The sequence below is a fragment of the Fusarium sambucinum genome, chromosome IV (assembly GCF_050947815.1).
Source record: "Fusarium sambucinum isolate potato_lamoka chromosome IV, whole genome shotgun sequence".
Taxonomy (NCBI): domain Eukaryota; kingdom Fungi; phylum Ascomycota; class Sordariomycetes; order Hypocreales; family Nectriaceae; genus Fusarium; species Fusarium sambucinum.
In genome coordinates, this window is record NC_139291.1 from 3,921,082 (window position 1) to 3,944,560 (window position 23,479).

The following is a 23,479-nucleotide window of genomic DNA, read 5'->3' on the forward strand; positions in this document are numbered from 1 at the left end:
TCTATCCACAAGGGCAATCTTCATACGCGCTGTCCCTGGAAGAACTTCACGTCCCCATCTGTTCGTACACCCGGTAAATTCTTAATGTGAGGTGATTCTTTAACTATAGTAGATATTCGCTAAATAAGTTACAGTATCACCATGCATTATATATCATACTGGCCACTCATTTCTTGATTTGGCCCTCATCTACCTGGACACGCTGGCCTTCAATGTCCCCAAGCTTATCTCCCATTGCCTGCTGCTCAGCGATCTCATCGGCAGGGATTCTGTCGGGCGTGCTGTTAACGAGCATGATCATGGGTAGTAGCGAAGCGCCGAGCAGAGCGAATGTTACACAGCTGTCAGAGTATTAGTCAAACAATTGATCCCGTAGAAAGGTCTGAAAAAGCTTACAACCCGACCAGAGGGTCACTCTTAGTCTGTGTGTTCATGCCATACGCAATGGCTTGACCAATGGCCTCGAGACATCTGAATGCAGCACCGTTTCTAACATTTTCTGCAAGTCGTTAGTGGAGAGTAACTACAAGCGCCAAGTATGGACATACCTTGCGCATCAGTAGCAAATGAAGACAAGAGCCAGTACATGTACGATTGTGAAAGTGGTCCCGTTGTCTGCACAAAGAAGTATGGCAAGAAGGAAGTCGCAAACAGATTGTCGTCCCAGTCTATGGCACCAGGGTCGTTCCGCTCAAAGCGAGCTTGCATAATGATTGACCAGATGTAAACTCCGACGTTAAGGATGACGACGGTGTAGAGACCAATCTGTGCACGGCGTCGTTGTGCGAGCTTCTCAGCGTCAAGGATAAAACCAAGACCGAAGCAGCCGATACTAGAACTTTATGAGAACAACTACTTGAAAAAGAGGCGACTGGTTACTTACATGCAGAAGAAAGGTGAAACGAGAGATGACAGAGCTCGGGCGCGGATAGTGAAATGGATTCCGAGATAGGTTGACCAAGAGCCACTAGCACCAATGTCAATTCAAGATTAACGATACGCCAGGGAGGTTGGATCTCTTACCTGTAAAAGAAGGACCACACAGCCCAGATGGCAGACAAGGTGATAAGCCTGGAGGTCATGGTCTTTGCGATACGCTTGATCTCCAACTTCGTCGAAAGTGTTTCGGCGGTGACAATCTTGGTGCCATCGGACCGAATAACGTGTTGAAACGGAGTAATCATGAATGCGAAAGGCAAACTGAACAATGTTAGCTTGTTCTTCTAGTTCGTCATAAAGCATAACTTACGCTAGACACTCGATGATCAGGAAAGCAATGTAGGTGTCAGGCGTGACACCACCACTCACACCCTTCTCGTGGTTCTTCGACAAACTGGAGAATTGTCAGCATCATCACACGTTGCACCGAAACTTGACTTACTTGATAGCACCACCCACGAGCTGCCCTAGGTTTCGAGAGACGATCCAAAGAGCCAGATACTTACCACGGGCTCCAGAAGGCGCAAGTGTCATAATGGCACCGGCTTCAGCGACATACCAACAACCAGTTCCGATACCGCCGATTGCACCGCTCAAGATTAGATACTGTACAAGTCTTAGTAAATGTATAAAGGCAAAATATCTCTGAGCTCACTGACCCATTGATTGCCAAACTTGCTATTGCAATAATAAGCTGAGCCTTGGATGGGGAACGACATGGAGCCGATGACAAGAGCCCATTTGACACCTAGTTTGTTGACGATGGGACCACCCATGAAGCAAGCTGGAGAAACAAGAAGTCAGTATGTCTTCAGAATTATTAATCTAGGGGTCTAGCTGTACGTACTGAATGCTAAAGCAGTATAGCGAAGGGCAGTCGAAATGTTGGATACCTGGGGAGTAGCAAGACCACCGCCACCCAAACCTGCAATAGCATCTGACATGGCAGGGCCACAAAATGCTTGAATACTCAGAAGTATCATTTGGGTCAGACTGTGACGCCAGATATACTTCCACAAAGGAATATCTCTAGTGGGAGACATTTCTGCTGCTCGCACCGATTCGGCGCGAGCATCACCAGGGGAGGAAACAACAGTCTTGAGATCAGTCATTGTTCAAGAAGCAGACAAACACAAGATACTGATGGACCTAAGATCAACATTGGTAGAAACCAGTCTTTATATATGTTATTCACCAAGACCGGCGCCAACCTTATCGCTGTTACCCCACGGGGTCACTTCCTGTCCTTTCCTCTGTTAATTCCCCGCGTGATATGATGAAAGTGAAGGTCCAAGCGAGACGTCTAGCCGGTTAGCTCTTCAACCAATCATGTCTTTGCCGAGATCAGTCGCTTGACCTTCCCCACGGGGTTTAGTCTGAGCGTTATCGGCGACGTTTCTGTTAAGAAGGTCCAGCCGAGACGAGATACTCGGGTCATGATGCCGGAACGATTCCATGATAATTGCCACTATTGATTGTTACATATTTTACAATTGGTTGGACCTCATTCTCTCTGATAAGTTTATCTGTTTGTTCCGACCACTAGCGGCTTCGCTTGCGTCAACTTATCATCATCATTCAGCTGGACATACAACTGGAACCGATAATAAGATAATGATATCTTGTGGCATGCTAACAATTTGGGATATCTCCGCTATAGATTGATACTAACCCTGTGAATAGAACCTATACCTTACTCCGGCTTGCGGCCATAAACGTATCGGACCTTGATGTAACTGTGAACTTTGCGGTTCCGCAAGGCCTTGCGCACCTGCATGAGGAATATCTGGTATTCATCACTGGGCCACTTGAGAACATGGTTCCACAGTACGAATGAGTATCCTTATCCAATATCAGTTCTTTGAAAATTCCGTGATGTTAGTCAAAATCTCTTACCTTCCAAGTCGTTCTCGAGTGTCTGTAGCATGAAGCGACCGACTTCAGCCAAGGCTGGGTCTTTGGGCCATCCACCGATGGGAACCTGCAACAGTAAGGTCAGTACGGTGTTTACTCATACTAATTCCATGCCTACCTTGTAGTCCACCACCTTGATATCTTCAAAACCAGCCTTCTCGATGCTTTCTTGCTGTTGTTCATGGACAAAAAATGGGCGTCCTATAACCTTACCGCCCTCTTCCAATAACTTGCTAGCTGTCCCCCAGACGGGCTCTAGGTCTATAGTTCCGTCGTCACTGCAAAACCGAAGATCGGCCTCAACAGACTCGACCCAACCTCCGGGTGCGCAACAACGGTAGGCCTGTTCAAAAATATGGTTCCAGTCCGTGATCGCACCAAATAGATATCGGATGTGGATAAAGTCGAAGTGGCCATCCTCCCATGTCCAAGTTTGACTGGCGTCTTCTATCTCGAAGCGAACATTAGGTGGAACCCATTGAGGCTGGCAAGGTGAAAGGTCCGTGCCAATCACTTCAGCACCTGGATATTGATCCCCAAAGTCCCTGCAAATCACGAGGGTCAGTCTAGTTCAGAAGCGTCAAAGTAAAGGCGAGCATACATCGTCCAGATACCTTGACACAGTCAGTCATATCCAAAAACAAATTAGGGAGCAATAGACTTACCACTTCCTGTTCCCACGTCAAGTACATTCTGTTGTTGATACAGTTATCAGCAAGCTCCCTCCCGTAATTTGCCATTCTTCCGGACTTACCTGGATGTCACTTTTAATTGGGGCAAGGAACAGTTTACCCTCGAGTAGAAGCAAAAGGTAGTGATGACTATAGACTGTCAGCATACAGGGTATCTCATTGAAGATAGTTATATCCTTACGATAGATCAACACATTCCATCTGCTGTTCATCATTGGGGAAAACGTGTTCACTTCTGTACTTGTCGCTGTGATAGGTTCGTCCATGGATTCGTCGATATTCAAGGATGCTCTCAGAGACTGATGCCGTTGAACTTGACCTATGCGTTCATGGGTTAGTTTGGTAGTGCAGTTCACGAACGTCGCTGATGCTTACGCATCTGATTGAAAGGATGAGTCTCCGTCGTCGACCTGATAAACATCAGTTATTATCCCATATAAAGATACGCAGACTGTACCTCAGATTGGCCACCAACATCCAATTCGTTTGGGGGCGATGGTGTCGCCGTCGGTGCCTTGGCTGGCGAATCAGCAACGTTTCTCACTTCGGTCATCTTGGATATTTTGATAGACTGAAGAGTTTAATGAGTGTCTGGTGAATGATGGAAACCTGCTTTGCCCATAGAGAATAGTTGAGAGAGGGGATATGTGCGTTATAAACGAGTTGTTTTATCTGTCAGACCACTTCACGTGAGGTTACAGGGAACACGTAGCCTGTTATTTGCGGATAATGCTGCATGTTTGAGGCGCGGGTTAGAACCAACAGCTGTTCATGCAAATGTGAGTACCAGAGCCTTGGCGGTCACTTTCGTTAACAGGGTTTATCATGATGCCAGTTAAATAACAAAGTTGAGCCTGGAGGCGGCCGTATCACCTCATCCATCCAAATTTCGCGATATTCTTGTGTGTTTTTTTTTGGTAGACTCAATGGTGTATGAAATGCTCGCTACCGAAGTTTATGACTTGTCAAATTCTTTCTGCTGTTTCAAAAAGTCATTCTTGAGGTCCTGATAATCCTCATCCTCCTTGCATCGTTCCCAATACCCTCGAAAGATGAGACTTGCTCTTTCTTTCTCCTTCTTGTCAGGATGTTCCTCGCTCTTTGGTAGCTCTTTTTTTGTTCCTTTCGCGTACTTCCGCCCGCCCGCGTGGTTTGCGTATCTCTTCGCACGCGTCATGCCCATCTGGATGAATTTTCGCGTCATGTCCATTCCAACAAAGTCGCGCTGATCCTTGAACTCGTTAAACTTATCCCACAACTCTTCCGCACTCTTTTTCGCGATCGGGACTGTGCGGAAACGCCATAGTGGAAGTATGTGTGATTTGTATGGTTCGAATGTTAAGACGCCTTGTTCGCCGCGACCTATTCGATACGACATGCGATGGGCTTCTGTGATGGTGTCCATTAAGCGCTTGGCTTTGGTTGAGTTCGCCATGTCGTTTCTGTGATTATGGAGATATTCCTTTCAATTTCGAAATATCGTGAGCTTTGTTCTTTGATTGTAGGAATAAAATGCAGCTGTTTGTTGGCCCATCGTTATGTTTCTTTTAAAACGCGTCGTGAAATGACGAGATCTATGACGTATTCAGGCCCGTGACTAGTTACTCAATTCTTCTTGACGTCTACACCGGGCTTGCTAAATATATTTAAAGCAGATGTAAGACAATGTCAATAGGTTAGTACTCGAGAACATGGATATAGAATTTACCCCAGGACGGCGATAGGCCATACATGAGGTGTACCTTAAATCCAGTGACCTAATTTGAAGTCACATCTGGTAGTTACTCTTACACATGATATCCGGACACATAGAAAACGGAAATCATTTTCAATACTCATACACTAGATAGTCAGCATCACATTAGGGAGATACTTGAGCTGGAGGAGTTAAACAAGAATGAAAGTCACCCTCAAACTGACATCAACTGTTTAGGGTAACGTATTTTGGGCAGGGGTTTTACGAACCAATCAATAACTTCATCATATGCACAGTGTAAGACGCTCTTGACACTGCTCTGCTGTGTACTTTTGCGTTCAGACCTGTTGATTGTTGGTCCGATCAACTTCTCCTCTCTTCAATCAGTCCGACGTAAACGTTGTCCGTTCAATTCGAATCATGCGACGTCACTTAAAGGCTTGGCTTGAAGCCAGAAAATCTCGGCATCAAAAAGAAAACGTCGATCCCACGCCTGAGATGCCATGTCTCACAGGCCCACGCCCACGCGTTTTGACACCATCACCCTCCAAGCAAGATCTCTTGTTACCACTGCAAAGCTCCCCGCTGTTCAGCAAGTTACCAACTGAAATCCGACGACAGATTCTACTTTTTGCCTTTGGAGATCGTACTGTGCATATGGATTTTGTCTTTGAACACCCCAACAAGGCAGAAGCTGATCGCGGACATGGCAAGTTGGGTACACCGTTTGGTACATCATTTGGTCAAGGCCTCGATAAAAGCCAACCTCGAATTTGGAAGTGGAGAGGTTGCGCATGTCATCGTGCAATCCCGCCCTCGTTTCGAAAGTACTATCGGATTGATGAAAAAGTGATCGAGCCAGCTGAAGATAATTGCTGCTCTGGAGAGGCAGATTTTTGCAGCGAGTGGACTAGATATTACGGAACTACTGATGTCTGCTTGATTGGTGCCATGGGATGGTTGCTGGCCTGTCGACAATCGTATGTTACCTACCATCGCTTTCGAGGCTTATGCTGATAAATAATCTTCTCAGATATGCTGAAGGCGTGGATGTGTTGTACCAAACTAATACCATTCATCTGTCCAGCGAGGTCCTGATATACAATTTGCCCAAGCTTATTCTACCACAGAGACTTGCTATGATGACTTCACTGGAGGTTGTATGGTTGATAGACTCGAACATATGTTCGGGTAAATCGATTCTGAAGCAGCGCGATCTTGACACAATTCTATCCATTCTCGACACACATTTCCCTAGACTGCAGCGTTTGAACTTGGCTCTAAAGTTGAGACTATACGAAAGGATTCCTGTCGAGATCGACGACATGATCAAGACCTTGGACTCGTTTGTCGCCCGTCGCGCACAATACCTGTTGGAACCAATCACGATTTCCCTCGCGAGCTGGGCATTTGAACGACTCTACGGGGAGGTTTTGCAAATGGTCATAGAAGAAAAGGGCTTGGTATCCTCAATCTCGCACAACTGGCTACGATACAAAGTGTGGCGCTACCTGGATGGGAGGTATGATCTTGCATCGAACGGCGAAACGAGAGAGACGTACGGAAAACCCGAGGGAATAACACCTCAGAACGGATACTGGTTTCGGATGGGGGATTGGAAAGAGAGACAAACTATTATCGTCGCGGTAGCATGCTTCGGTTCTGGAGGAGGCATAACAAGGGATGGCAGATTTGTTAATGCGCCGATGGATCAATAGATTGGTCGATTAGTTCAAACTCAAATTTACATTGTAGTTATTCCCAACATAGTATCTCTTCGTCGGCCTGTAATTTATAACCAGTAGTACATATTTGTTGATCTTTGAACATGAAAAAAGATGGAGATGTAAAAAGAAATTCAGCTGAGTTATTCGACCACGCCAGGAGTCGAACCTGGAATCTCTAGAGGGATCGGGAGCTGGAACCGAAATCTAGCGCCTTAGCCATTAGGCCACGCGGCCGCACTACTTTTGATGAGTCAGCTGTCACTTCTGTAATTATATGTTCAATGCTCAAACTCCAATGGACTTAGTGCTCGGTTATCTTTCATAGCTAAGCCCGAGCCTAAAAAAGTGGATGTAAGGTTTATTTCGGAGCAGCCTCTCCTCACTCTTCTGTATCTGGGTATCAACTATTACCTACATTGAAGTTAAACCTTGCGGCATATCAAGTTAATACATCGGCTCACTTTACGGATACGGCCCGGGAAATCTTCCGTGCACGGGCATTATTTGACTTGGCAGCCTAGACAAACTTCACGCCATCTCAGATTTGGAACCTCAACGTAGGCCACCACACCGAAACCGCCTACACGAAATGGAGTCCTACAAGATAAAGCTCCAGCTTCCTGGCGTCGACGAGTTGTTGCACAGTCCTTCAGATGAAGAAACAGAGTTGGCTTTAGAGGAACTCTGGAACATGCTCAAGAAAGATCGCACGGATCCTTTACACCTGAGCGACATAATCCCACATGTTCTGCTGGAACTTGGCGAGGAGCAAAAATGTTACGACTTTATCAAGTGGTGTGCGTTGCGTGGCCCGAAAACACCGTCTAGCAGCCTGAACACCCCATTCTTCGACCTTACAGGCGCCGATGCCTGCGAACCTCTTGCGAAGTTGAGACTATCGTGTCTTAGTTTAAGCCACCTCGTCGCTCTCACTCTTATCAAGCTCCGACTATACATGGATCTAGATGCCATTGCTGAACGACATTTCGACACCTCATACGGATTCGGCAGCGATGTGTCTTCCATTGATCGTCCTCTTGGAGAAATTGCAGAGGAAAAATTTGAAACAACAATCGATTCGTCGCATCTTGCAGAACTAGCAAGTAACGCAAAAGAAGCGTATCTCGATCTTTGCAGGAAGGTTAATGAAGCAAACTCTCACTTGTGGGAAGCTTTGGCTGCAGAGGAGCCAATTTCCGATCCCGCTCCTGGGGTTCGTGGGCCCGGGTCAAGAGACGAAGCTGACCTGGTGCTGTATTATTGCCGACGCGCGTGGGACAAGGTTGAGGATGCTCTGGTTATGATCGAAGCTGACACTGGGCATTACATCCGAGCGTATACTGGCCCAAGCACGACAAATGAGTCAGAACCTTTACCAAAGCAACAAGGCACGGGACGGGTGTTTCCAACTGTTATAAACTATGTTGTAAACTCTGCCTCCAACAACCAGGACATTCTTGCAAGCAAAAGTGTCGATAATAGCAGAGGTCGGCTAACACTTGGAAAGCCATCGAAGCTCCTTCTATACACGGACGGGTCCTGTATCAACAACGGCCAGACTGACGCTCGCGGAGGCTGGTGCGTATCGCTTGGTGCCTCAGATCCTCATCTGGGTTCATCATTTATCTCTGGCCGTCTCGAGGAGATTGGCCCATTCGGGAACCGCGAAAAGGCCACAAGCAACAGAGCCGAGTTACGCGCGGTTATTGCTGCGCTTCGTATGAGTGATTGGAAGAGCGAAGGGTTCACATCTCTTGTGGTTGCTACCGACTCAACCTATGTTTTGAACGGGGCAACAAAATGGGCTAAGGCCTGGATTCACAATGGATGGAGGCTGCGAGATGGAAAAAACGTGAAGAACAAAGATCTGTGGCAGCTTCTACTGGGGGAGGTAGAGCGGTGGCATGGAGATGGAGTAGAAATTTGTCTGCTTAATATCCCCCGGCATCTGAATCAAGACGCGGATGTATCAGCCAAAGCGGCGGCTGCATCGATGCCTACGAAGATCGAGTTTACCGATATCACGCTGGGTTCTCCTCGGACTCGCTCTACCAAGCCGAGATTGGAACCCTATATTCTTGCTGTTTGTCTTGCTGGCGTCGACTATTTTGAAGAATTTGGTCTAGATCCCACCATTGAATTGCCAGTCTTGAAAAAGGCATACAGCTCTCAGTATGCGCTCGAGTGCTTGTGCGGGCCATCGCCTCCTTCTATGATCATCATCTCAGATGCAACGGTCACTCGCCACAGACAGGTTCTGGAACGAATCATAGATCGCGTGCGAGATGGAGCTACTGTCGTGCTTTCAGGAACTTTTGCCAATATGGCAACAACCGGCGAGATTTCTCGCATATTCACCATCTTCGGGCTTCCGTGGAAGAGAGGGAACTACCAAGGTTCCGAGCTGAAATTATCAACTGGGATAGTTGATGAAAACTTGACTGGGAACCTTCCGCGAAAGATGCATATCAAAACTTCCCTTGTCAAAGGAGTGGAACCGTCAATGTCTTGGTACACTGATCCCGATATTGCTGGTGAGGCTGCCGTTGCTTTTGTGAAAGTTGGTTCAGGGCGACTTGGTTACATTGGATACACGGATTACTCGGAAAATGCCAAAATTGCCCGAGCCATGTTTGGTTTGATCTGACTCTACTGCAATCAGTCTTGGCTTTTTCATCGTGTATTTAGTCTATTAATTTTTATCCCTCTATGAAATCATTAGGCTCTATATGTCCACCGCTGAAAATCCCTGCCTGACAATGTAAACCGACGTTTCGAGATGAATCATTGAGGCTTGCTCCTCCATGTTAACGTATCAATCATGAATCGAAGATGGCGCCGTAAGCCGGGATTCCGCGTGTCTGCATTCCAAAAACAACTTTGTCCGTAACCTTTGGATTCGAAATGATGTAAACCGCCTCCGCATTAGACTCAACCACCAACTTATAAGTCTCAAGCACGATATCAGGATATCCCCGTGTAGTCGTGTTCCAAATGAGCGCGTTGGGATCAGCTCGCTTGACAGCACTGACGACACCTGGCCCGTAAGTCTTTTCAGGATCACGAGTGGACCAGAGAACACGACGAGGCGTAGCATCAGCGTAGAGAAGAGAGAGACAAGGCCCGATACCAGATCCTGTAGCGACAATGACAATTCTTTGGAAGATCTTGGAAGTGTACAATAGTCCATGGAGGGGTGCACCTCGGACCCAAAGCTTTCGCTCTGCAGCGTCAATAATTTGCTTCTTGGTAAAGTCTCCAGCGTTGGAGACAACAACACTAAAACCCTCAACCTTGCCAGACTCAGGCTCAATATCGGGAATTGTAGCAAATGCGTGCCACTCTGTCAATGGCTTGTCGCTGATCTTGAGGCCGTAGAAAGGCTTCATGTCTCTGTACTTGAAGTGGAGACGGGTGGCATGGTCGCTCAACTTCTCAGGGTAAACAACGCGACGGCGGAGTCGAGACCAAGAGGCGATTGTGCAGGAGGTAGTGACACAAATGCACCAGAAGTTGGGCGATCGGACTAGAGCATAAGCAATAGACTTGTTCCATTCATGAGCAGTAACGCGAGCTTGGACGATGTTGTGCACCCAGAAGGCAAGGAGAGAAACCCAACCAGCAAAGCGATGGAAAGCTTCAAAGTGATCATGGAACTTTCTTCGGATAGTGGGGTATGCGGCCACGAGGATGACGAAGAACATGCAGACCACAACCCAGCCAGTGATCATGTTGACCAATCTGTACTCTTTCTTGTCTTCGGCATACTCCATAGTCGCCAGGATCGTGTAAGCCAGATACCATGCTGTTGCAGCGACTCCAGCACCACTGTGGAAACCTCCATAGTGAAACACTTTGGCGAGCCGCTTTCTGATGCTCATGGGCCAGGAGTGGGGAACAAGAACGGCGATTTCGTAGCACAGATTGACGAATTCTTCTTGTCGAAAGAGAATGCAGACCATGAGGTTGGCTGATGCTGCACTGGCGGCGTCGCGGGAAAGGAGATTCGCGTTGGATGTTACCATGAGAGCGATGAATACGGCGGCGTTGGCGACGAAAATTATGGTGAAGATCTTCCGGTATGTCGAGGCATGCCTGTCTGCATACTGTTAGAACCAAACCAGAGGATGGAGGAGGGAGCGCTTACATTTGAAGTCTTGAGTCTTTTCTGACCCTCGCTGTTCGGGGAGTTGGATCTCCTTTGGAGTGGCCAGAACGACTTCATTCTTTTGCTCGATGGGTTGGGGTGCAATAGAGCCTAGTGATTCTTCTGAGCCTGAGGTAATCTGTAGAGCAACTGCTTCTCCGTGTGAAGCCATCCTTTCTGCTGTCGAGGATATGGTGATGATTGGATGCAAAGAAAGAAAAACTGAATGCTACTGTTTGGTTGGAGAGGAGATAGACGGCAACAGCCAGGTTCATATATACCTGTAGTCGATTGAGGCTTCATGTTAGTTTGTATGTAGTGATAAGGTACACTCTTGGATGGTAGATTGTAACATCTCATGCAAGCCATTCGACAACGCCATGATTTACCAGTACACGATCTTGCGAGGTGACTAACTGAGATTGATGACGCTAAAGCTTAAGTTTCGAATCGGCAGCCCATTCGGGGTAGCCATGTGCTTTGTTGTTACCAATGTCTGCCATGCGGCTGGGCTGGTAGTGTCAAGCTAAAACACAAGCGATTGCGATCTGGCGTATGTGGCTTGCTGCCACGGAATCCACATTCGCATTCGCTGGTTACGAAGGGTACAGCCTTTCAAGGCGTTGTAGCTTGGGTGCACTGCCAATGAGAGGAATAGGCTAGACGAATGTTGTGTGTAGTTGTTAGACGCCAGCGGCTAGCAGCAAGGTGATGGCTTCGTTAGGTTTGTATCCCTACCGACCGCCGTTGTTCAGTTAGGCCTCTTATGTCTTCATTGCACCGTTAAACAGCAAACGGCTGGTCGAGCGGGCAATTGTAATCGCAACGGGTAGTTCACATCAAGTTTGAACAGATGAGCAGAACCCAGCTCAAACTTCAACAGGGTGCCAATGGCATTATCCTCTGTTGATTCATCGATTAAGCCTGTAACACTCGATAAAGACGTGAGGTTACTTCAAGCCAAAATGCATGTGATGAGAGCTGGTTGAACTGTCTTGACTGTTTCAAGACAGGCCCAAGTCGTGTAACCTTAAACCCCCCCACTGGAACGGGCTGTCAGCCGTAATGTTGGAACGAGAGACGATTTGTCCAATTGACGCCACAAAGTATTTTGGGTGACGCTAACAGGCTGTCTCAGTTACGTTACTTCGACCTACACCAACACTAAACAATTGCAATGGAATGGTCTAACTGTTTGGAGGAAGGGGCATGGAAATATCCGTCTGTACGAAATGCAGTCATCATAGCGAGTGCAATTTGTTAGTAACAGGCTTGAGAACGGCAAGCCCGAAAAGCCGCCAGCTCTCGTTTCTTTCTTTGGCGGATTCATTGTGATAGTAGGGTTTAGTATGGTTGCAGAGGGACTACGATGACGATATTACATATTTTAAACTGCCCGTCTACTCGATTTATACCATGAATAATACGAGCAAGTATTCGTAGCCATATAGTTGGGTGTGGGCTACTAATTATAGGACTGTGTGTGGAACAAATTCAGATTATCCAACTGCAATGCTCTTTTATCAACTTCATATCGTATTGTCCTATTTCACTTGAATAGGGTACGCGAGAGACCCACCATTCCATGCTGAAAGGACCTCAGATTTATCGCATAATCTACTCCCCTTTCTAAATGTATTTATCCGGTGATATCTGTAGTAGTAACACCAAGTGATGGGAATCTTGTAATCGCATTTGGCAACCAACGTCTCCAGACTTAGCTAGAATGTCGTCTATCAATATACCACTATCATATCAGACGATCAAGCCACAGGAACCACAAGATATAGCTGGTCAAGATGTAGCTGGTTCTTAAAGGCATCGCAGCCGATCAGTTCGTAACCTTGACAAATTCCCACAAAGTACCACCATCATCCTGTCGAAACAAACCGCTTCCGTCTTTCTTTGCAGAAACCTGCCTCTGAGTCCACCAGTCGAGAGATTGAATCAAATACAGGCCACCTTCCCGTCGACACAAAGTAAAGTCTTCCCACCCTTTGTGATGGTAGACTTTCGCGTAGAAGTCCCACCAAATGTCGTGTCCCAAGAAGGTCCCCTCAGCAATGTTCTTGAACCCTCTGAAACCACCCCTTTCGTTGCACTCCCACTGCGCCTGCTCTGACACGTGTCGGTGGGGATGGTGTAGGTTGATTGCCTCAAGACGTAGATGTCCATCGTGGCATGTTAGGGCACGGCTACGGGAGACATCAAGGATTATGTATCTACCGTCGTGGTGAGGATCGGACTTGCGAGTAAGACCAGTGAATGTAGTGGTGTTGTCGCCTGACTCCGATACGGTTGGTGTTCGCTCGGTGTGTGTTGGGGTGTTGATGCCTTCGGTTGAGGAATCGAGCCAGTGGTCAATTTGTCCAGTCTCAGATGTAGTGGCAGGTGTCATCGCCCCAACGCTGGACGTAGAGCCAGACATTTTTGATGGCATACGCTTCGTCTTAATGTGGGACGAAGAGAGATTATTGCAATGGTTTCGCTTGATGACGATGAAGGAAGAATGATTCATTACCCCGCCGTAGTATCGGGTTCTTGATTCGACCGCCACTCTCAAGTCGACCATTAAGTACGGAATACTAAGGTATTAGTTAATTTGCCCAGATTCGCATTTTTAATAGATATATAATATTCTCCGTTTATATTATTTCTATTTATTATTATCTAGTATTTATTTATATCTTTAAGACTTTTAATTATTTTATAAAGAAATAAGATAGCTTAAATAGTAAATATTTAATAATTTAATAATATTATAAGGCTATAAGGCTATACTTTTAAATAAGCTTTTAATAAAATTTTATATTAAAATAAAGCTATATAAAATAATAAGATAATAGTAAATATTTTCTTTTTCCTTATATAATAAAACTATTAATAAAGAAAAGTAAAAATAATATTAAAAAAGTAAATTATTTTATTTTTAATATTTAATATATTAAGTTAACTTAAATTATAATTATAATATTAATATTATATTACTATATTATTTAACCTTATAACTATAGCCTTATAGCTAAATAATATATAAGGCAATTTTATTATATATATAGTAAAATTATTAAAGTATTATATATTAGCCTAGCCTTATTTTAAGATTTATATAACCTTATAATAATAAAGCTAAAATATATCTTTATAGGCTAAAGACTTTTAATTAAAAATAATATAGTATTAGCTATATTTAGCTATAAGGTCTTATAATTCCTTAGTATATCTATCCCTTAGAGGGACTTATAGTAAATTTAATAAAAAAAGCAATAGCTTTATATATTATATTATAAGATTAGAAAAGAGAATACCTTTATAATAAGAGAGATTATATTCTATAATATAATAAATTAGTATAAGCTATAGTTAATAGAACTAGGGGTATTTATTTAGACTATTAAAGATAAGTATAAGTATTCTAAGTAATAGCTTTCCTATATATCTAGCTATAGTAGCCTAAATAGGAAACTTTATCTAAGTTAGAGTTAGAGGAAGAAATTCATGTATGCGGTTAAGAGTTTAGTGTAAAGTTAAAATGCTGAAGCGAAACCTGACCAATGCTATAGTTAATTGAACTGAGTCACGTGACTAGACCTCTCACTATGTCATGTGATCGTCTTGATCCTTGTGTGATTATACCATTAATAATTTCAACGAAGGATCTAGCATTCATTCTAGGTATCGTAATCATATGCGGACAATCAAGGAACCCAAACAATATCTGGAGGAACAAAGAGACATAAAAAACTCCAAGCAGACGAAAGCAAGTAAACAATACCCGAACAGGCCAAATAAAAATCATGCAATCATGCCAAGTGACAAAACAGTCACACTCATTCGCCCATGCTCAAAACCTTGACAAACTCCCAGTCAGTTCCGTCCTCCAATTCCGCAAACACTCCACTCCCATCTTCCTTTACAGTGACTTGCCACTGCGTCCACCAATGAAGTATCTGTAACCAGTACAGACCACCTGGACGTCTTGCGATAGTGAAGTACTCCCAAAGACTGTGATTTGAAGCGGTGGCGTAGAAATCCCAGAACACATCGTGGCCTAGGAATTTGCCTTCGGCGACATTCTTGAAACCTTTGAAGCCGTTTCTCGCTGTGCAAAACCATTGAGCCTGCTCAGAAATATGGTCGTCGCTCAGGTGGACGGGTTCGAGGCGTAGTTTGCCTTTATGACAAGTCAACGCACGAGTTTGTGAGACGTCGAGGATGATATATGTGCCACCCGCTTGAGGGTCTGATTTGCGGACGAAAGCGAGGGATGTACTGGACTCGCCATCGTGGTCGTCGTATTCTTGAGGAGGTATTTTGTGGCCGCTGTGTAGGACATTGTCCAAGCTCTGGACTGAACAACTGCGCCAGCGCATAATGGCGGCTTGTCCAGGGCAGTCGAAAGAGGTAGTCATCTCGCCGCTATCAACAGGGCTGAAGATGTTTGTGCGAATGTCCCATGTTCTGTGATTGCCTCCCATTTTTGCTCCCATTGTTGAAAAAGGATGAGAATAATTGTTGTTTGAAATTTGAGAGAGAAATCTAAGGCCTCGTTGGGCTCTTGATATTTGATCGGTGAGCTGTTCGTCCCCGTGTTTACTCCACACGACGTGGTTGAGTTATTGGTGAATTTTATATCGCACAGACTTAAGTGGCCCAATAGATGTTAGACAAGTCAGCAAGGATTCATTGCAAACGCATAGATTGATCTGCACAAAGTCTGATCATAATTAGTTATGAACTCGCCAAGCGTCGCTACGCCTCGCTACAATGACGAATGCCTGGGGACCACGCAGCATTGCGAAGTTGTTTTAAAGAGGCCAACCACCGGAATATGCACAATAAACTGGCCAGCCACCATGAATTAGTATGCCGATGCAAAAGGGTTTAAATGGCTAGATAACATGACATGTATTATCATCTAGCGGTGTACAGATACTGTTTCCAAATTATTCTTTAAACGCATGAATAGTCACGAGTTTCAGGAGCCTTGTTATCTAAAGCCATAAAAGAGGAGGGCTGGTACTACTGACTCATCAATATTATTGCCTGGTTATCGCCGTCAGCACAACTTTCCTATGTATCAGCCGGCATACCGTGAGTCAGAGGCATATAATGAGCTGCCTGTTTTGGACCAGGCTTATCTGTTTTTGTGAAGATTGCGTTTGCTTATGAACTCACAAAACCCCCATAGAGAGAATGTTTCCTAGTAATTGCGTATTTTTTACAACATGAGTTCCAAACCTACAGAGGAATGGCAGGCTGTGCCTTTGTCACTTGCCCCATCAATTGCAGCATATAATCTATGGACACAAGATACGTTACCAATCGAGATTGACCAAGCAACACATCGACTCAATCTTCTCAACTCTTTTCGTATCCCTCGTGCGTCCAATATCCTGGAAATAGGCTGTGGACAGGGAACATGCACTGTAGTTCTGGGAGCTGCCACGGGACCAGCGGGTCACGTTGACGCTATCGACCCCGCGTCGCTTAATTATGGCGCCCCATACACTCTGGGTCAAGCACAGGAACATATCACAAAGGGTGAATTGGGTAGCCGTATCACGTTTTGGGAGCGGAAACTTGAAGACTTCCTACAAGAAACTGGCGATAAGAAGTGGGACTGTGCTGTTTTGGTGCATTGTATATGGTATCTCGACAGTGAAGAAACTCTCCGACAGATGCTTCAAGCTTTAAAGGGTCGGGTAGGAAAATTATGCATCGCCGAGTACTCGATGCAAGCTTCTGAGACAGCTGCTGTCCCCCATGTCCTAGCAGCCATCGCCCAAGCCACACTAGCTGCTCATCACCCAGAAAGCGAAGCCAATATTCGTTGTCTCCTTACTCCACCAGACATCAAACGCATTGCCGAACAGGTGGGGTGGAAGGTAGAAGAAGAGACAACAATTACCCCCAACGAGAAGTTACAAGATGGTATGTGGGAGGTTGGTGGGGTCAAAAGTCGGGAGTTCCTCGACGATGTGGACAAATATGTCAAAGCCCCCAAGGTCATGACTCTTATCCGGAGTCAGAGAGAAGCAGTATTGAGAGCTGATGAGCAGCTTCATGGAGGTAAGGCCAGGACCATGGATGTCTGGGTTGCCACTCTTGTATAGGAACTTGATCTAGACAGCCTTTAATATAATTGCATTCCTCACTAATGGAAGATTCGCGGTCACCAACCATATACTCGTGGAAGCAATCACGTCAGGCGCTGCTGTTATTTCTTGACAATTCGTCTGAAATAGAACAACGGTTCAGATTACCTACCTGAAGACCATGTATGGCCATGATGGTCAACTATTTTTGATGGCATTTCAATGAAGGCAGCAAGACGCTTGTAAGAGCTAGACATGTTTATCGGGGATAATTCTCAGTATCCCTGAGGGTCATATTACCTGCAACTCCGTTAAATATTGCTCAATGTTGTTTTTAGCCAGCATATGCAGCGCCTTACTAACGTTGACATTTATCTTTATAATTGATGTTTCATGGCTGAGTCAAAGTCTAAGAGTTGTCGTATTTGGAAAACGCCTGCTCGTAATCGTCCAAGCTTCAGTCTAGCGAGTTTCGACCCTTGATGGAAGTCTGCCCGAATGAGTCACAACAAGATGCCCTTTTCTCATCATCCATGTTGCGCCATCAACTCATGATATTCTATTTATAATATTTCTTTAAATACTCAGAATAATCTCCGAATGGTTTGGTAGTCAAGGTTATCAAATCATTGAACTAACAATACCACAACGACATCGACAATGCGGCCAGTACGGTTGGAACGATCCCGGCTTTGTACAGCTTGTACACATGCATGCTCAATGTCCATTATTGGATGCAGACCTGGAACATGTCAAATACATACCTATTACTCCAGGAGTGATGACACCGGCATTTATAGCAGGAATGGACTGATTGATGTGTCTGGATGGGCAAAATGGGCAAAGACGAAGGGCGACTTCATGGCTGAGACAAGCACATCTGGATGCCATCTTTGTATTATCATCGCCCATGCCTTTGATAGCGCATCGGTGGCTACATTTTCTAAAATGGAAACCACCCAAACACTCAGCCTTTGCTTCTCCTACCGCACTGTCGAGCGAGATCCTAGCGGAGACCTAGATTGGGGACAAAGAACACGCATGTCGATCAACGATATCACACTTCAGGCTGACCTACCAGATGAATTTTGGTTGCAGATACGACCAGAAGTTGGTTGCGTCCTCGATGGACTGTTGATCGACTTAAGACTACGGCTACTTCAAGGTATGTCCATGCAACTCAACGCAAAGGCCTCACTAACATATTGAACAGAAACGGACGGCAAGAACATACTTACTACAGAGTTAAAACAGCATGCTTCAACACTGAACAGCCAGAACCTTCAATTAGCATCAAAATGGATCAAGAAGTGTGTCCGGTCACACCACATGTGCAAAGCTTATCAGTCGCAACAGTCAGGATGGCGACCCACGAGACTTGTTCATGTGGGCTCAGAGTCGGAGCAACCAAGACTCATTGTGTTATCTGAGGATACCATCACAGCTCCCTACGTCGCGATGAGTTATAGCTGGGGATCAGGTTACAATGCTACACTTTGTCTCGAGAATATTCACGACTTCCAAAAGGAAATCCCGACGGAAAGTCTACCAAACACCATCCAAGACGCAATCGCCATCACCAAAACCCTTGGCTATGAATACATATGGATCGACGCGCTTTGCATAATCCAGGATTCAAAAGAAGACTGGACAGAGCAGTCTTCAATGATGGGCGATATATACGGCTCAGCAGCTTTCACCCTTGCTGCGGCTGGAAACCCAAATGTGAAAGACAAAATATCCTGTCGTAGGGATCCCCGTGCTATTCGACCTTGTGTGGCAAACATCAAACCGAACACGAGGTACCTAGGACTCAGTTACCCATGGGCGATATACCCGAACCAACCGGAACGTCTACTGTTCAATACAATCAATGAAAGCCCACTCAGCCGTCGTGCCTGGGCATTACAAGAGCTTCTAGTGTCACCCAGAACCTTGATATTCGGGCCAAAGCAAATGCTGTGGTCTTGCACCACTGTAGAAGCAAGTGAAACATTTCCTTTGGGTCTTGATCCCAAGTTCAGTACGCCATTGAACGAAGACACGAGCTTGTCACATCTTCGTCAAAAGCTAATGGGAATGTCGAAAGAAGACGAGTCGCCATCTGAATTCTGGGATAGCTTTATCTTCAGATATACCAGGGCGAAGTTGACTGTCGGGTCTGATACCTTGGTAGCTTTACAGGGAATCGTTGAAAGAATCATCTCAATAGCTGGGACCGACAACGATCCGAATGGAGTTCCGAGAAAATTAGATTATGTGGCAGGCCTTTGGTACGATCGAAATTTCCAACGCAGTCTTCTTTGGCGCCCAAAATCCGGCTTACCACGTCGCCGTCCGGACACTTACCGGGCTCCCTCTTGGAGCTGGGCATCACTTGATGGCGAGATCGATTCTTATGATGAATATATCCCTTGGATTTGGAATCAAAAAGATATCGAACTGGCGAGCATTGTGGATATTTCCATCGAACCTCGAGATGTCCATGGAACCCTGCCTACTGGCAAGGTCACAGGTGGATATCTTGACATGAAGTGTTATCTTCGACCATGTCATCTACTAAAAAATTCGACCACAACTGGATCGCAAATGGATGAAGAATCATCTGATACCTTGATCATTACTACTGAGCAATACCACACATGCATCAGTGACGCCTCCCTCGAAGCTTACGAAGAGGAGAGGGATCCAAGCAAAAGGTTACCCAAATTTGCCAATTCATGCATATTGGACTTTCCAGATGAGATACCAGTGTCAAAATGGATACAGGTTTATTGCGTCCCGCTGCAGTTAGCTTGGCGTCAGACCGATCGCTACGAGCAGTCGATTTGGGAAAGCTACGAAGGTCTGGTCCTGATGTCTCCAGAAGACGACTCTTCTGGTACAACTGGTGAAGAGTCCGAAGAGTCCTGGTCATGGTTGGATACCCCTACTTGTCTAGATCCTTCGCCATTTACACAGACATTCCGTCGAATTGGCACATTCACTTTCAACCTACAGGAAGATAATCGAGAAGCTAGGGAGGATGACCTTTTCGGCCCAATGACTCATTATAAGGATAATATGCCAGCAAGAAAAAGGGAATCAATTCGCGTTATATAATCAGTGTAGGAGAAACACATCTCTATGATTTCTTCCAAGGTTGAAATCTTCATCAATGGTGTCCTCTTCGCAACTGGTAAGAATATTACGATTATTCTTCATAGGCTGCCCAGGTAATAGGCAGTTGCTGAGGTACTGGACCATCATCGAAGAATCTGAACGCCTCCTCTCTATCGTATGACACGTCATCCTCAAGAAAGGGTTCATCAGTACGTCCTCTCGCCCAACAGTCCTGCCAAATCTGCGATCTTCGTCGGCGTCGTTCCCTCTCTTGGCGGTATTCATGCTCTGTCGCTATTACTTTACCAAACTTTTCCTCCAACCAGATGCTAAATTCCACGTCGACAAATACTATCTTCATAAGTTCGTGAAGGCTTGGAAAGTGGGAGGCTATATTGGAATAAAGCCTTTGGTCGTCGAAGAATCCCCATGCTCGTTGGTTATATATATCCACTTGGACCTTATGTACAGCCCAAGCCCATGAGCCTTTGTCTAGATGCTTCCCCAATAACAGATGATTGTTCAAGTCTGCAAGGCAGGATGTCAAAGGCTGTTTGGGGAAATAGGGAGGAAATAAGACGCGAAGAGGCATTATTAGCTCTGTATAAGCAAAGGCCTCCTCGTCATATCGTGTCGTATAGTGGCCTCGTATCCAAGGATTAAACCGAAGCGAGCGGTTGTCAAACTTCTGTAGCCAGACCTTGATGTACGTTTTCCCTTTCCCTTTGTCTGTTTTCAGGCGGCCAAGGACACGTGTGAGCAGGTCCAGGCCAAGGCCTGCCAGCTCTTCCGCTGTTTCAAGATTTCCGTGGCCTGAATCTGACATGTACTTACTTTGATCGAAGAACAGATTGTCAGGAAACATTAAAGGGCGGCAATCCGGTGCAGAAACGTTCATAACTCCCTTTAGTGACAAGGAGCTTGGCACACTGGGTAGCCATGCATCTGTACAATGTGCGAACACTGCACCATACAAAGCTGTATAGTATTTATGTACAGATAGCAATAATTTTGGATCTGGAGCATTGGGTGTTCCAAAAGCGTTGAAGTTGCGGAAGTTGAGAGTAACAACGCGTCTGTTATGGCGGGTCTTGTGAATGTTGCAGAGAAGCTCGTATCTGACAAAGTGACGCATTAGGCGGTACCGCTCAGAACGTGTCAAGCTGGTGAATCGAACCATTCTGGTATCTAGTGAGCTTCCCATAAAGCTGGGGTTACCAGTCAAAAGGTCTGGGACGCCGAGATAAGTACGAGGAGGATAGTCGCTGGTTGCCTTCGAAATGTAATCTTCGATAAACATGATGACACGACTGAGAAGTCGATGGAGTTTTCGAAGATCTCCTCGTGTGGGGGAATCTGTCCATTCCGGCCACTGAAAATTGTCCATTTTAAATATGCTGCCACGGTATTCCGTGTCAAGGTTATCCTCGGGGGTACAGAAATCCATGATTGCCAAGGCGTCTTTTCGGATACTTCCTTCCACATCGTCGGCAAGCAGATTAGCCAAGATTCTCTCCAAGATGCCTTGCTCATACTTGTGGTAAAGCCAGAGCATAGAAGGATACGTGCGAATAAGACCTCTAATACTATATTCAGTTTCGAGTTGAACAAAGATCTCCGTTAGGACCAATGTTGGGAGCCCTGTCAATCTATCCATTGTTGTAGATATGTTGCTTTCGTACGCGACGTTGTTCATGTTTGTCTTCTGAATGGGTGGTAAGGTGAGAAGAATGAGAAAGAGTGTTGAGAAATTTTCTAAGGGAGACATTATATAGATATTTTGGGTTCTAGAGTTAGACTTTTATGTAAACACGCAATAAAGTTAGTTGCAATGGTATATCATACATGAAACAGTGGCGATGCAATAAGGTTCGACTCATATTGACAGAGTTGGGTGTGTGAGTCCATTCCTAGGAACCTTCTTGAAGTTTCTTCGTCAATATTCCCTCTGCTGAAGGAACAACAGAAAGACTATGGGTCCATTACTGAACTCTGAGCTTCAAATTGCTCAACATGGTTTCCCTTGATAAAACATACAGTTAGAAATGGTCATTTCGATGGGCAATCTAGCCTTTTGCTAAGTTTCTGGGAACATTTGATGTTGTTTGATTTTTAATTGTTACTAAATTTGTTGCAGATTTATAATAAAAGAGACACACTTTTGAGAAGTTTCATTCTCTATAACGGGGGTTTCTATTGATTATGCACGCTATGTTCTTTACAGCTCGGATTGCAGTGTCAAGATAATGGGAATAATCCAAAGCAGGTGCCACAGAGCCCAATGATGACCTTGAATCTAAACCCTCTAACATGTTCTCCCACGTTCTATATGCTTCGCACATTATGGCATATGAATTCCTCCATCCACAGGAATAACCTGTCCAGTGATGAAGCTAGATCCAGGGCTTGCAATGAACAAGATAGTTTCGGCAATCTCTCGAGGCTCGCCCTCTCTCTTATCAACCTGGTGACTCCTCAAGACTTCTCCAATAGGCGTTCCCTCCATTGTCATGTCTGTTGCTGTTGGCCCAGGAGAGACGACGTTGATAGTGATCCCCTTTGATGCCAGCTCGCCGGCCATGGCAGTAGACATGAATGTTAGCGCAGCTTTTGAGGTTCCGTAAACAGTCAATGCAGGAATCCCAAGTTTTCCAGCAATGCTGCCGACGTTGATGATGCGGCCTCCGCGGGTCATGTGAGGAAGAGCGGCTTGGATAAGGAGAAATGGGCCTCGGACATTAATTCTGAAGATATCGTCCCAGTTGGTAGCTTCAATAGCTGCGATCTCAGGATGCGCGATTGCCTGGCCTGCGTTGTTGACAATGATGTCGATTGTCTTTGTGTTTAAGCCTTCCAAAGTGGCATTGACGAGATCCGTGCCGAATGATTTGGATGCGGAATCTGCCTTGACAGCAATGGCTTGAACTCCGGTTTCCTTGACTTGTGCGACGACTTTTTCAGCAGCTTCCTTGTTAGAAGCATAGTGGATCACAATCTACAATTGTTAGTATGGGATAGATTGAGAGAGGCGACAGAAGAAGACCCACGTTGGCACCATGCTTGGCAAGAGCAAGAGCTGTTGCGGCACCAATACCGTTGAGCTTAGATGAGCCAGTGACAATGGCAGTCTTGCCGGCGAGGTACTGTTCTGAAGACATTTTGAG

At 45.4% G+C, this 23,479-nt stretch overlaps 12 protein-coding genes across 12 annotated transcripts; 4 read left to right on the forward strand and 8 right to left on the reverse strand.

The window, feature by feature from the left end:
• Nucleotides 1-166: 166 nt before the first annotated feature.
• FSST1_001296 (major facilitator superfamily domain-containing protein) lies at nt 167-2,051 on the reverse strand (the record flags this gene model as incomplete). The annotated part of the gene is made up of 9 exons (XM_083227114.1): nt 167-341; nt 397-499; nt 549-832; nt 884-967; nt 1,024-1,200; nt 1,250-1,333; nt 1,382-1,545; nt 1,599-1,723; nt 1,787-2,051. The coding sequence occupies 9 exons, from the start codon at nt 2,049-2,051 to the stop codon at nt 167-169; spliced, it is 1,461 nt and encodes a 486-aa protein (XP_083091478.1).
• Nucleotides 2,052-2,632: 581 nt separating this feature from the next.
• FSST1_001297 (class I SAM-dependent methyltransferase) lies at nt 2,633-4,098 on the reverse strand (the record flags this gene model as incomplete). Its single annotated transcript, XM_083227125.1, has 9 exons — nt 2,633-2,781; nt 2,836-2,920; nt 2,972-3,398; nt 3,455-3,467; nt 3,519-3,546; nt 3,608-3,674; nt 3,727-3,864; nt 3,921-3,955; nt 4,003-4,098. The coding sequence occupies 9 exons, from the start codon at nt 4,096-4,098 to the stop codon at nt 2,633-2,635; spliced, it is 1,038 nt and encodes a 345-aa protein (XP_083091479.1).
• Nucleotides 4,099-4,500: 402 nt separating this feature from the next.
• On the reverse strand, nt 4,501-4,980 carry FSST1_001298 (DUF4385 domain-containing protein; the record flags this gene model as incomplete). The annotated part of the gene is made up of 1 exon (XM_083227134.1): nt 4,501-4,980. One exon carries the CDS (start codon nt 4,978-4,980, stop codon nt 4,501-4,503), a length of 480 nt encoding a protein of 159 aa, XP_083091480.1.
• Nucleotides 4,981-5,661: 681 nt separating this feature from the next.
• On the forward strand, nt 5,662-6,959 carry FSST1_001299 (uncharacterized protein; the record flags this gene model as incomplete). Its single annotated transcript, XM_083227144.1, has 2 exons — nt 5,662-6,221; nt 6,275-6,959. The coding sequence occupies 2 exons, from the start codon at nt 5,662-5,664 to the stop codon at nt 6,957-6,959; spliced, it is 1,245 nt and encodes a 414-aa protein (XP_083091481.1).
• Nucleotides 6,960-7,557: 598 nt separating this feature from the next.
• On the forward strand, nt 7,558-9,615 carry FSST1_001300 (uncharacterized protein; the record flags this gene model as incomplete). The annotated part of the gene is made up of 1 exon (XM_083227155.1): nt 7,558-9,615. The coding sequence occupies one exon, from the start codon at nt 7,558-7,560 to the stop codon at nt 9,613-9,615; it is 2,058 nt and encodes a 685-aa protein (XP_083091482.1).
• Nucleotides 9,616-9,787: 172 nt separating this feature from the next.
• On the reverse strand, nt 9,788-11,287 carry FSST1_001301 (uncharacterized protein; the record flags this gene model as incomplete). Its single annotated transcript, XM_083227166.1, has 2 exons — nt 9,788-11,067; nt 11,116-11,287. 2 exons carry the CDS (start codon nt 11,285-11,287, stop codon nt 9,788-9,790), a joined length of 1,452 nt encoding a protein of 483 aa, XP_083091483.1.
• A 1,659-nt stretch (nt 11,288-12,946) lies between these two features.
• FSST1_001302 (uncharacterized protein) lies at nt 12,947-13,543 on the reverse strand (the record flags this gene model as incomplete). Its single annotated transcript, XM_083227177.1, has 1 exon — nt 12,947-13,543. One exon carries the CDS (start codon nt 13,541-13,543, stop codon nt 12,947-12,949), a length of 597 nt encoding a protein of 198 aa, XP_083091484.1.
• A 1,402-nt stretch (nt 13,544-14,945) lies between these two features.
• FSST1_001303 (uncharacterized protein) lies at nt 14,946-15,593 on the reverse strand (the record flags this gene model as incomplete). Its single annotated transcript, XM_083227187.1, has 1 exon — nt 14,946-15,593. The coding sequence occupies one exon, from the start codon at nt 15,591-15,593 to the stop codon at nt 14,946-14,948; it is 648 nt and encodes a 215-aa protein (XP_083091485.1).
• Nucleotides 15,594-16,343: 750 nt separating this feature from the next.
• On the forward strand, nt 16,344-17,231 carry FSST1_001304 (uncharacterized protein; the record flags this gene model as incomplete). The annotated part of the gene is made up of 1 exon (XM_083227190.1): nt 16,344-17,231. The coding sequence occupies one exon, from the start codon at nt 16,344-16,346 to the stop codon at nt 17,229-17,231; it is 888 nt and encodes a 295-aa protein (XP_083091486.1).
• An 843-nt stretch (nt 17,232-18,074) lies between these two features.
• Nucleotides 18,075-20,315, forward strand: FSST1_001305 (heterokaryon incompatibility protein-domain-containing protein; the record flags this gene model as incomplete). Its single annotated transcript, XM_083223833.1, has 2 exons — nt 18,075-18,378; nt 18,427-20,315. 2 exons carry the CDS (start codon nt 18,075-18,077, stop codon nt 20,313-20,315), a joined length of 2,193 nt encoding a protein of 730 aa, XP_083091487.1.
• Nucleotides 20,316-20,406: 91 nt separating this feature from the next.
• FSST1_001306 (uncharacterized protein) lies at nt 20,407-21,972 on the reverse strand (the record flags this gene model as incomplete). The annotated part of the gene is made up of 1 exon (XM_083227191.1): nt 20,407-21,972. The coding sequence occupies one exon, from the start codon at nt 21,970-21,972 to the stop codon at nt 20,407-20,409; it is 1,566 nt and encodes a 521-aa protein (XP_083091488.1).
• Nucleotides 21,973-22,656: 684 nt separating this feature from the next.
• On the reverse strand, nt 22,657-23,473 carry FSST1_001307 (SDR family NAD(P)-dependent oxidoreductase; the record flags this gene model as incomplete). The annotated part of the gene is made up of 2 exons (XM_083227192.1): nt 22,657-23,310; nt 23,363-23,473. The coding sequence occupies 2 exons, from the start codon at nt 23,471-23,473 to the stop codon at nt 22,657-22,659; spliced, it is 765 nt and encodes a 254-aa protein (XP_083091489.1).
• Between the last annotated feature and the right edge of the window lie 6 nt (nt 23,474-23,479).